We start from the raw sequence: 12723 nt of genomic DNA, 5'->3' as shown, positions 1-12723 counted from the left end.
GAAACAAGTGTACCTAGGCCTCTATGAGATGGTACATAGATGACACATGATTAGCCTTTAGAGGTGTACTTGGATTGGACGTGATGCCCTAAGTACATGCAGTCAAGTGGTATTGTATTATTTGTAAGACTGCTAACTTTAATTGATGCTTTGACTTATAACAGGTAAAGACTGTCTTAATATCTAAGACTAGTGATTCTGTGAAGATCACAATCAATTAGGAGGGTACAGCTTTTGCATAAACCGATAACCAACAATTATTTATCTATTAGAAGATTTCTACTACACTCAGTGTTGGGACAAGTACTTTTTAATACATATATTACTTGCAACTGAACTATTTAGTTACAGTTACGTATTACCAAGAGTTAATAATATACAGTTATTATTAACTCTTGGTATTACCCATAAAATAAAGTAACTATAATAATATTACATATTATATTACTTTGTGTCCACAGCCTTAAGCTGTCATGTGTGAAACTACCAGCTTATCACTTGACATGATTGTGTTGTTGGACAATGTGTAAATCTTGGTTATAATTGTAAGAAGCTGGTGAATAGGGTTCATTCATTAATTTGAGGTGGCTTTGTTGTGGCTAGGTGTTACTCAGTGGATATATTACTAACGAGATTAGTAACTTAGTTATTTGTAGCAATAAAATTGCTTAATATTAGACTTGTTACAGTAACTTCATGTGTTACATTTGTAAGTAAAGTATATTACTTCATTACCACAAAAGTAACGCATTACCCCCAACACCACACACACTTGTGTGTACAGGATATAATAAAGGGTACTCAATACCTGTTGTATAATTACTGATGTGCTAATGTATGAATGTTTTGCTAGGTAACTATACTAATATAGTGTGCACTAAATAGTTAGGGTCACTTTCCTAGTAGTTTCCTGAAGTCATCATTTGACATAGCCTTGGGGGGTTCTTCCTCTTTGACATCTGTTTTCTCATTGGCTGTCTTGTCTGGTTTCTTAGCAACTGATCGAGGGACCAGTGATATTGCTGAACGACTTTTACGTGTTCTGGAATTCAAAATGTATTCTAAATTATTTTAAGGAACACTTACCTGATGTCCATTGCTGTGTCAGCTTCTTGTGGTGGTTGTGAGGTTTCCATGGCTATTTCCACTGGGGATTTTCCCTGTTGGTGTACAGGTGGTCTGTTTCCAGGACGACCCCTACTAGGAGGGTTGGACATGGCCACAGAGATGGCACGATTGGCTAGAACATGATTGTTGAGTTGTTCCACTGCCTTGTGGGCTTCACCCTGTGTGTCACATGAAGAACTGATGTCACATGAGCAACCAGTTTATAACACATTCAAATCACATTGTACAATCATCAGTTAAGAATAAAAAGACTTGTTGTACAAATGTCTGATTATATTTGCATGGTTTAAACCACCTTACTCTAATACTGCATTCAGTACTCAAAGGAAATAATCCAACTCTGGAGTACAATTTGCAGGAACATGCCCCCAAATGCCTCTAGTTTGCTATGCTTTGCATATGCAATGTGTAGCTCAGGTGAGTGTGACCTTATGTCCTGACCACTCTCTTGTAATAGTTTCATTAGTTAGTCAGACATGTACAAGTACACTAGAATTATAATGGCCTGCTGAATAGCTAATTCACTGTTCAATGTATTCACCAGATTTGTAGCCACATTTTCTGTTGCTGGTTGGAGCTCATCTCAAATGTGGAGTTGTTAAACTATTGTAACTGCTAGTGATTAATTGTTTAGTAGAAAATTCAGCCCTTTGAGATTGAATTTGGAAACAATTATGATTGAAATTAGTTTAAGAGTTCTTATTAATAAATATCATGAACTCTTGCTGAACCTACAACTGATCTAAATATGTATTTCACAAAAAGCAGAGAAGTGATCCAGACCAGCCTGATTGCTTGCTTGAATAATAGTTGATTAAATACATAGAAATTTAACTGATATTACATTGGCATGTGCAATTCACGAAGCAAGCATAGTTACACACCCACCTCATTGTTATACTGGACATAACCAATGCCTTTACATCTGCCAGTACTCCTCATTACAAGCCGCACCTCCTTGACAACGCCACACTATATGTATAAACAACAAAACACGTATAATAACATAATAAGCAATAGAGTGAAATATACACATGTGAAGACTTGTAATTATTTGTTCCTCACCTGAGAGAACAATTCTTCCATGGTTTCCTTGGTAACATGTGCTGGCAGTTTACTGACAAATACTGTGGCCTTATCATCTCTCTGGTGGATCACATGATCTCATGTAATCACTACATGATTGGTAATACCTCTTGTGGTGGTTTAGGCTGATCATGTGATCCAGAGTCCACACCCTTCTTACATGGTGACACAAAGATGGCACGCCCACACAACTCAGATCTATCCAGCCTCAATGCCATTCTGGCTGCATCCTGAATTATAATATAGCACATGTGGCTAATATTATGGTAGGGTGCCAATAAGCACCTTTGACTCAAATTCTACATAACCAAACTTGCAGGCCCGTCCACGAATGAATTTTTGTGCCAGTCGTATATCAGCAATATCACCACACTAGACAAAGATAGACATACTACTGTACAAACAACAAGAGCTGTCATGTGATAACTGGTTTACATAATCCAGTCACTTAGTTAAGGTCCCAAAGTATCCCTTAACATGTTGTATGAGGTCATGGTAATAGAAATAAAAAGGACTCAGTGTACGTACATGTTTAAACTTTTCTCTCAGATCCTCCATAGTGATGTTAAATGGAAGATTACTGACAAAAGCAGTGTGCTCTGCATTGCCCCTCTCACCAGCTCCACCCCTCTCTTCTCCTGCAGCGTCATTGGCTGGTTCTGGTTTAGTGTTACTGGCCACAGGAACACTCTTATCATCCTCCCTTTGGTCACTACTGGGAGGGGGAGGAGTGTGACTACTAGTGGGTGTGTCTGAGGATGACTTCTTTGGCTTCTTAACACTGGGAACATCCTCCTCATCTCCCTATTAGGACCAACAGGGCGATGTAATATGTATCATGTAAGAATTAACCCTAAGGGCCTTGCCTGAAATGTACTGGGGATTTCAATTCCGTTTGAAAATACTGTAAGCACAGCTTTGCGTGATGATGTAATTTAACATTCCCTCCAAAAATACTTTTTTTTAACGTGCACTTGGCGGTTAAAATGTCAAACCCTAACATGCCTTGTTCTGACCATTCAGACGAAACTGGTAGCAGTAGTGGAAGCCGGTTAAGTCTGTGGTGTAATGGATCGTCAGTGTAAATGGTTATAATGGTTTCTACCCACTACCATCTGACAAAGTAGGTTGAACAACATAGCGGCTGTCTGTGTGTGTCACCATGTAGAGTATTCTTCAGGAATGGATAAACATTCCTGATGAGCCTGAATTAACAAAGGATGCAGAACAGTATATTTACACTGTAAAGATTATGAATGTGTCCAGGAAATCACAGTATACAGCTCAAAAGCTACAAGAGAAGGATGTTTATAGTGATGTTCAAATGATGAAGACAGATATATGCAAACAATTTCAGATAAGTTTCCAAAATGTGAAATTGAATTGAGGTTCATTCAACCAGGCCATGGGTTTAAAAGAAACAAAGGTGGTTATGTTGAAATGAATGCTTGAAAGAAATGTACCAGGAACACCAAGGAAGAAAAGAAATTGTTTTGTGGTGCTATGGTAAGGTGGGAAACCGGAAACGTTCTGCAGAATCATCTGCAGATACTGGTAAAACAAAGGCTTCCAAGGGTTATACCACACATCAAGAGAAAATGACAAAAACACAGGATGGATGAGTTAAGGAAAAAGCATGGTGGGAAATATCCCGAAGAAAAGCTGCACACTTGGGCTAATTTGATCCAGATGAAAAAGCACAGTTCTCTAGATGAACCACCAGATTACCCTTTTTTTCAGGGGCTACAAGAAAGTAGATGGTGGAAAGAGTGGAAGTAATACATCTTCAAAGTGCAAGTTATGTCTACCCTGTGAAACAGCTCTCTATTCGTACAACTCAACTGGAGAAATGTGTAGGAATTCGTGAAAAAGGTGGGCTATCTCAAGCCGAGTAAGATGAGTTACAGCAATGCATTCTCAAGGACATCCGTGATACTAAATGACACTACTGACTTTACAGTGACAAGTAATACAAAAATATGATGTACTGTATACAACTTTGTGTGCTGTACAATTTACATGTTAAAATTAACAGCCACGATATTTAATCCATGATTGAGCTAGTTCACTGGTGATGTTGTCAAAAGCATCTTTGATCAAAGGAGTGACATCACTCATACCTGCAATAATAATATCATGCTTCTTAAGATAACTCTTCACAAAACTAAAGGCACTTTCAATAGGATCAAAATCAGGACTGCATGGTGATAAGAATATAACCATTCTTCCTGCCTGTTCAAAAAGATCTGCCATTTCACTTACATGGTGAATAGAACAGTTGTCAAGCACCACAACTGAGTTGGGTGCTATTCCATCATACTGGTGTATGTTTGGTATGAGATAACTTCTTGCAAAATCGTAAGATGTGTCTGCATTTACAGTGCTGTTAGTACATTGAACTGTAAGGACACCATCAACTGTTAATGCTGCCATAGCAGTAATCCTCTATCCTAGTTCCAGTAATCTGTGAAAAGCAGGAGTTTCCCTATGATTGCATACCCATTTTTCTTGATACCATCCCTTCTGTTAGCCCCCATCTCATCTAATTGCTCCTTTTTGTATTGTAATATTTCTGCCATGAACTCAGCACGATACAGCATATTTCTGTGAAGGGTGATCTGTCTGATTTTCTTACAAGTCAGGCCATGTCATTTCAGTAATCAGCACACAGTAGGTACTGAAACCATAACTCCAATCTGAACTGAAACTTCTTCGCACACTTCTTGCAAATAAATAGACGGTCTCTCCAACACCAGGCTTATTACAAACAAATCTTCCCTGACACTTAACTTTCTAGATCCTAAGCGTGTACCTTGAGCTTTAGCAGCAACTTCTCCAGTTAATGTGAAGCACTTTAATACATTATGAACAGAGATAGTAAAATTACATGCGATTTTGCTTAGTGTCGAATCTCGTGACAGTTTCTGATACACCACTTTCCATCTTAAATCAGCTGCATAGGGCGCTTTTCTATTGGGCTCTGATGACATGAAAATAACACGTAGTAAAATTAAAACGCTATGATGTCATCACGCAAACTGTCCTTATTTTCAAACGGAACTGAAATCCCTGGTATGCCTGACTGCCCGAAGGCCACAGGTCCAAAGGCGGAGGGCATACATTTCAGGCAAAGTTCAAATACCCCGTGTTACAGCTAATATGTAACACTTCCCATCCATATCAGGTTGATAGCCTGAACAGGGTCAAGCCAATATGACTGGAACCACTGGATATATTATATATGTATGCCTAAAACTTTCGATTAGTGCGTTTTGGTTTACGTTTGGTTACAATGAATGGGCAACTCCTAGAGATATCATGGAGAATTTCGGTTACACGAGCTTAATGCTTTAAGCACTGCTATTGGATCGTTCATGGAATGTTTATAGATAGGTAAGCTTGTGGTTACTTCGTGCAGAGTGGTAATGTCGTGATAGAGGGTGTGGTCCGCATTCAAAAACACACGGAAACGATTGGTGAATAAGTTATAGTACTAGTTATCACCTTAGCTCAACAATTTTCAACTCGTAGAAGAGCAAGGATAACAAAATTCTCTCTAGTTTTCATGGTGAAATAAAAGTCGTGCATACTAATCATGTGAGTATTAATCGATCCCCACAATTGATTACAGCCTTAACTCCTATATGATTGCTGCCCGTATGTAGCCTGGCTAGCTGGGCTACATACGAAATGTAGCTTGGGAGCTCTATTGATCTGAGGTGTGAAAGTGTTACATACATTCATGTATATACCTCAAAGAAGACATGAGTATTGATTGGTCGTTTTCTTTTTTGGTTATCAGGATGTCGAGAATCCTTGTGGTGTTGTTGTGACTTTTGTTGTTTGTGCTGCGATTTTTGGTCTCTTTGTGGCTTTTGATCCTGAGACTTGTGTGGCTTCTTGCCTTTGTCACTCTCCTGTGAGTACATAGTTCATAAGAGTGATGATTAGTGAAGATGGGTTACCTTATCCTTGTTCCGTTCCCTTAGCCTCTTCTTCTGAGCTTCAATCCTCTCAACAGCTGTTTCATAATTAGCCAGTGTGCCTGAATGATGAATATAGTGTAGTGTAGTGTAGTGTAGTGTAGTGTAGTGTAGTGTAGTGTAGTGTAGTGTAGTGTAGTGTGTGGTGTGTGCAGACTGGAATTACTGCATGCAGGGGTGGATACAAGGGGAGGGGCACAAACTGATTTGATTTCTATAGTACAAGGGAGGGCTATGTACATATGCAGAAAAATGTGAAATTGTCAAGTAAGAAACTTTTAAAAATGTGAAGCTCTGTGCAGGCATTGGTCTTGTTATCATATATGTTATATAGAAGTAGTGTTTGATACCTAATTGAATTACTGCATAATTAAATAGATCATTGCAACGGACAGACGTAAAAACTGATGGACGTACAAGCAAATGTCTTGCAAGTACCAACTATTCTCAATTACCATCCATATTTAGTGGATAAGTGTTACGCAGAATGTTTGATAAGTGTTTCACCCCAGTAATTCAGTAATCCCAAGGAATTTACTAAATTACTGGGGGTATTTCAGTTGCAACCCATCAAGCCTTGAAGTATAAAAGAGTTCTTTGGCGTATACGTATATGCATTGCTGGCATGTCTGATAGCAATAGTTCATAACATTTGTTTTCCCCATACAAATATTATATACTCTTGTTGATTGCAATTATACATCCTTGCACTGCTCAACTACTCAATTATAGCAGCAGAATTTTCAATACAAGTGGACCACACATATCTATAGTGTACGTCTATATGCACATACATATTGACAGACCTTTGTCCTGCTCCAGCTGCAACAACGAGTCGTACATTAACTCGATATCATCACTGACTGAATTAATGGCTTGTAGCAACACTTTACGACACTCCGCTGTGTCACCGTATGCCCTGAAGGTGTGTGTGATAATACACCTGGTTAGTATTTGGTGATTATTACCGTTCCATGTTAGCATACTCCTGCCAGTAGTTGGCATGGCGACCATGTGATTTCATCACCTCCTGCCATAGTGACCTGGCTTCAGCTATGTTGTCATAGCAACTAGCCTCAAGTCTTGCTTGATACCGTAGTAGTGTACTTTTTGGATCACCTGATCCCTTAGGGAAATCTGTAGTGATTAGTTAAAAGTTAATTTTACACACATAAATGACTATGGGGATTTGTAATGGTGACATTATTGTTCACAGGATGGCTCAATTGGTCATAAGACGTACTCATAAATATGATGTCCGGAACCTAAACTATGTCACTAAAGCACTGAGGTAGAAGTCAGGATGGTTTGTACAGGAATGACAACATTGTAATGTCACAGCATGTAAACACACCCCAATAATCCACACAACTTGGCACTTGTAGCATTCAGATTGTGTGCATGCACATCAACAAGACATTACAGCTACAAAAAGCCACCAAAACTTTGTATCATATTGGCTATGGCTATCAAGTAGCATTTTCAGACTACAACAATGACATCACCATCACAAATTCCTGTCATAACTTCTATTGTCTGTTGTATTAATGTTTAAGTAGACACGTCACATGATATTTACTTTTTTTCATGTATTCTCTGGCTCTAACAAATATTAGTCGTAACTCCTCAACTTGTGATACATTATCACTAGTAGTGCTGCTAGTGCTGGGGTGGGAAGGGCTGTGAGCTGATGCAGAACTAGCTCGTCGTCTCATGTAGTCACAGAAGGCAACCCATATCTTCAGACAGTCACCTGACTCAGTGATCAAACCCTCCAGTGATTGGTCAAATGTTGCTATGGAAGAACATCAAACAAATATACTGCAGAAATATTTGAGGGACAATGATTTCACAAAAATGTGCCATGGGAGACACAAGGTAACTGGATAAGAAAACACAAAGCTGTTACCTGAACATTCTAATTTTTCTTCTTTGTAGACTTGTAAAGCTACACTAGGATGCTACCATGCATGGTTGTTAGTCACACATACAGGTGACTATGATCCCCTAACTATCTGTACCACCACAATAGGAAGGGCCTATATTTACAAGAGAAAACATCTCAACCTAAATTGGTAGGTCAGTCTTGGGAATTCAATTGTTGGCTAAAAGTTATATACAAGCTATAGTGAGTTGTACAGTAACACCTTGGTACCTGAATCTCAATTATTCTAAATGACCACTTTATTATAGTATTTCATCATAAGATGAACGTTCTATTAGAGAAAGTGTATGTTCTATTAGAGTAGTTGAACGGAACTCTATATAAATGAATGGGCTTAATTTATTCGAACAGATTAATTTTACTTATCTGAACACTTCTATGCTTGAACCGCCACACAGGCAATTGGATAGTGGAGGTCCTACTGTATAGGCAATGACATTGTGACAATACTTATAAACTCATTATTTATCACACACTGTTGACACACTTACACATTATTATTGTAAGTACATGCAATAAATGAAAAAGCAATCAAATGTTTTATTTGAGTACATTAGAGTACAGTGTATACTACTACATACATATATGCCCCTAACTTTACACCTCCGCTACTCACCAGTGATTTCTTGATGACTAGCATGGCTTCTCTCTAATGCTCTACAGTAACCAATCCAGAGATCACATGACCAAGGACAGTTACGTACTGCCTGCTTGAATACACTACAGCTCACATGATCCACTTTCAGTGAAACCTGTCATATATCCACCTAACATATAATGTGTTTTATTTAATACTCACTACATAATTAGCATACTCCAACCACAGGTTGTCATGGAGACAATTGTCGGCAACAGCTCGCTGGTACAAACTGGTGATGCGTGTTGGATTGTCTAACAATTTGTCACCCTTGACAACAGCCAGATACGAATGGTATAACTCCACACTAGCTTGATTGGTCTGTTGCTATGTCAAAAATATGGTGGATAGTAACAGTTGCTAGGCAGCTTACCAAACTGGTTTCACAAGGTATCAACTTATTTAACATGTGTAATGCAGTAGAGTATTGTGGTAGGTTGGTCTCCATGACAACCTCATCACTCCACTCCTGATACTCCTTGAATGTATCCTCCATACCTGTAGTGGGCATTAATAGGAAAACTGGTACTATCTGACCACAATGGATGATATCCGCAATGACGTTTTCTGACGTCACAAAACAAAATGGCCGTGCTAGTGTGGGGACTTTGTACAGGGAGGTATTAGGCGAGATAGTGTTTCCCTATGATAGCGTTTATAAATTCGAAAAGGGCAAAGGTGAGGAATATAGTATATAATGCAATACAAATAAGCGTAGTTGTGTCCAAATTTAAAATTTTCGGTCTGCTTTCCTTGTTGGAAAGCGTTTTGCATCGTCACGGTACGTGTACTACTTTTTACCTTTATTATCTCGTGGTTCCAAGTGTAGAAAACTATAGACAACATTCATTTCGAATACTGCGTGCTAAAATCTCTGAAGCCCCCACACTAACATGGCCATTTTGTCAATTATGACATCTAATTTCGTCATTGCGGATATCATCCATTCAGATATTCACCTATCAGAGGTATGGCTAGTTGTCGTCGATACAAACTGTTCACTTTACTGTGCTGAGTCATACTAATTAGGGGCATGCATGGGATAAGGACATGACACACTACACGCACATGAACACATGTGTACACACACACACATACACACACACACGCACGCACGCACGCACGCACGCACGCACGCACGCACGCACGCACGCACGCACGCACGCACACATAGGGTACACTAAAATACTAACATTTGTTCTTGTAACACAGTATCGATGCTTTCTGGTTCTTGTAGTTCCTATGACAACAATATCATCACATGATATCACATGATCCAGCTCACTTGTAGTGACGTCAACACAGCAGCCTCAAACTCACGATATGCATCCCAAATAACACTCCCCTATTAGCCACCACAATAACACAGATTAGGGCATCCCCAACCAATTGATCACCTTGGTAACATGTTGTCCACATGCAGTGACTGCACGTTCAAACACACCCCTTACAAACTCTACTCCCTCTTCAAAAACCTCCATCTTGTCAACAGCAAACTGACAATACAGCACCCACACCTGTATGGCTTCACCGACACACCTAAATAATGCCACTTCACCACACTCTTTTCTTACACAGGTAATCATCCACTGCTCTATCAAACAGTTTTCTCAGGTTGAGACATGCCTCCTCCACACTAGCCAATGGGATCTCATCTTGTAGCCATGACAACCAGTGCTCTAGGATACAACATAACAATGGGTAGTACGTATGTATGCAGTGGTGTATGTGGGAAAGGACAAGGGATGCATGGCATTGCATATCTGTAACTACAGTAAAAAAAATGGATTGATTAAAAGTTACACACTCTTGACTATAGTATGTACGCATTGAGTTGGATCCTCAAAAACATTTAATAACTCATGGATGCAATTACACATGATCTTGAAATTTGGCTCATTTGTAGTACTGCTTGACCCGCTAAAAATATTTCAAAATCTTTTCGTTCAAACGTCTGACACAATATTCATGGTCAATCAAATTTTCATTATACATTTCCTATGGGAAAGCCATAAAGTGCAGTGTCAATTACAGCCCTTTCTGGAACTTGTAATGAAGCTAAACCACATGTGTCTATTGTTGACACCTTTGCTGTTACCACTAATCATCTGGTTGGCTGAAATGTTAACTCTCTAGAGAGAAAAAATGCACTTTTAATTTTTAGCTGTTTTTCAGAATCCAGCTCAACTTGTACATAATTATATGCATAATTCATCAAATCTCTTCCCACTATTCACTTATCAGTGATAATCAAAGACCCAAAGGTCACCTGTTAAACAATTTATTGGATATTGTGGAGTGGAGATGAGGAAAGGTTAGGGATCCCTCGTGTTGGTCTTGTATGTTGGCCTTCACATCCTGTCCTTCTACAGCATAAGAGAAGACTACAAGTGGTACCTGTGGACCATCTACCATTATGGGGGTATGGTATAAATTCAAAGTTGTAAACCCATTATTCAGCATCCCTGGGTTAGGAATGAGAGTATCTAGTGATGGTGGACTGTATCCAGAACACATTCCAAGGTTATGTTTACAATGAAATACTGGAAACACAGCTAGTGTACAGCTATCCAGGAGGCAATCAACTCAAACTCAACTATAGAATTGTTCTAAAGTCAAGTTTGGGAGGTTGCTCCACTGTTTGATGGTACTGGTGGAAAAAACAATGTCGGTAAGCAGTTGTGTTGGTAACAGGTAACATATCTCAGTAACTTGTCCAAATAGCTTTAGGATGTTTAAGATGTTTGCTTAGTCTACTAGGGTAGTGGTTATTACCTTGTACAGGCTCTGGTTCCAGTGCCCACCTGGTAAAAAAAAATGTTGATGGAATTGATTCTGTAGGGGGTGCACTACCAGAGGCAGTTGTATAGATGGTAAACCTTAGCAATGTGTGTTGTGTAGTGTGTGTATTGTGTAGTGCGTGTGTGTGTGTACCAGCTGTGCTAAATGGGAAGCAAATGCCAAAGTCTCACATAAAGGTGAGGTTATGGTGGAGTCCCAACTACATGATTAAGCCTGGTACTATAATAGTCTGGATATTTTTACTACAACACTGCACAAGTAGCCTAGCTAGTATTGGCTGGGTAGGCGTGACCGGCAGCCAAAGGCTTTGTTTGTGTAGTGTGTGTAGTCATAGATTTATAAACTCCAGGGGTTTATACATCTATGGTGTAGTCATGTATGCATGTACAGCTGTACACGTCAGCATGCAATGTTACTCACCTTGACTGAGGGGGAATACCCTACTCATTTCTTCTCTTGCTCTACGAACCCTCTCAAGGTCCCCCAGTTGACGCAACAACTGGATACACTCCACGTGAGCATCATATTGGTAAGCGTCTTCCTCTAGCTATGACGTCACCAAAGTGATATTGTTTATATAACACGTGATGGACTAACCTGAGCTTGTAGTGTCGTAATCCTGGTCTCAACTTTCGCGATATCTTCATCCTCCATGTCGGAATCGTTTTCATTGCTCGTTTCGTCATCCTGAGGCGAGTCCTTCACTGGAGAAGCCATTACATAACTCAATCCCACAAGTGATCATTAAATAGCCACACCCTGGTGTTACGTAGTGCTCGACTAGTCTGGCGCCGCCCGCCCCTTCGCAAAAAGTACCTTACTTTATGCGAAGGGGCGGGCGGCGCCAGACTAGTGCTCGACGTAGAGAGATAGTGGTGAACTACACTACCTGTAGCGGTGAATGAAGTTTTGATCATTGAAGGTAACGTACGTTGGTTGTGTTCGGGTAGTCTTGCGGCGCCTGACCCTAAAGAGTATTTTAGGGTAGGGCGCCAAGACTATATTTGGGATGATATGCATGTAACAGGCACTTGTATTGTAATGTGTTTGTTACTGTGCAGAACCTCCAGTAGTCTCGTAGGATAATTAATGGCAATCTAAGTATACCCACAAATGATCTAATACCTAATCATCGTCCATCA

At 39.6% G+C, this 12723-nt stretch overlaps 2 protein-coding genes across 4 annotated transcripts in view; one reads left to right on the top strand and one right to left on the bottom strand.

Annotated features, from left to right (window-relative positions):
* Positions 1 to 772: 772 nt before the first annotated feature.
* Positions 773 to 12352, bottom strand: LOC136252472 (squamous cell carcinoma antigen recognized by T-cells 3-like). Its single transcript, XM_066044905.1, has 22 exons — positions 12179 to 12352; positions 12002 to 12128; positions 10354 to 10458; positions 10177 to 10304; positions 10065 to 10124; positions 9973 to 10019; positions 9739 to 9800; positions 9153 to 9277; positions 8942 to 9106; positions 8759 to 8894; positions 7777 to 7992; positions 7166 to 7334; positions 7004 to 7116; positions 6180 to 6259; positions 5967 to 6131; positions 2743 to 3018; positions 2500 to 2586; positions 2322 to 2444; positions 2194 to 2274; positions 2017 to 2100; positions 1087 to 1286; positions 773 to 1042 (listed from the first exon to the last, which is right to left on the bottom strand). Exons 1-22 carry the CDS (start codon positions 12296 to 12298, stop codon positions 892 to 894), a joined length of 2820 nt encoding a protein of 939 aa, XP_065900977.1. The 5' UTR covers positions 12299 to 12352; the 3' UTR covers positions 773 to 891.
* Positions 12123 to 12723, top strand: part of LOC136252473 (protein NLRC5-like) — a 21467-nt gene continuing 20866 nt past the window's right edge. The window contains exons 1-2 of one of the 3 annotated variants that reach the window (XM_066044907.1): positions 12123 to 12362; positions 12443 to 12503. The gene's annotated coding sequence lies outside the window, so the exon portion shown is untranslated. Of the gene's footprint in view, positions 12363 to 12397; positions 12504 to 12723 lie in introns of those variants that run through there. The other 2 variants (XR_010699582.1, XM_066044906.1) reach the window with 2 other exon arrangements.

The sequence above is a fragment of the Dysidea avara genome, chromosome 4, assembly GCF_963678975.1.
Source record: "Dysidea avara chromosome 4, odDysAvar1.4, whole genome shotgun sequence".
Lineage (NCBI taxonomy): Eukaryota > Metazoa > Porifera > Demospongiae > Dictyoceratida > Dysideidae > Dysidea > Dysidea avara.
This window is presented reverse-complemented; position numbering and strand designations above follow the sequence as displayed.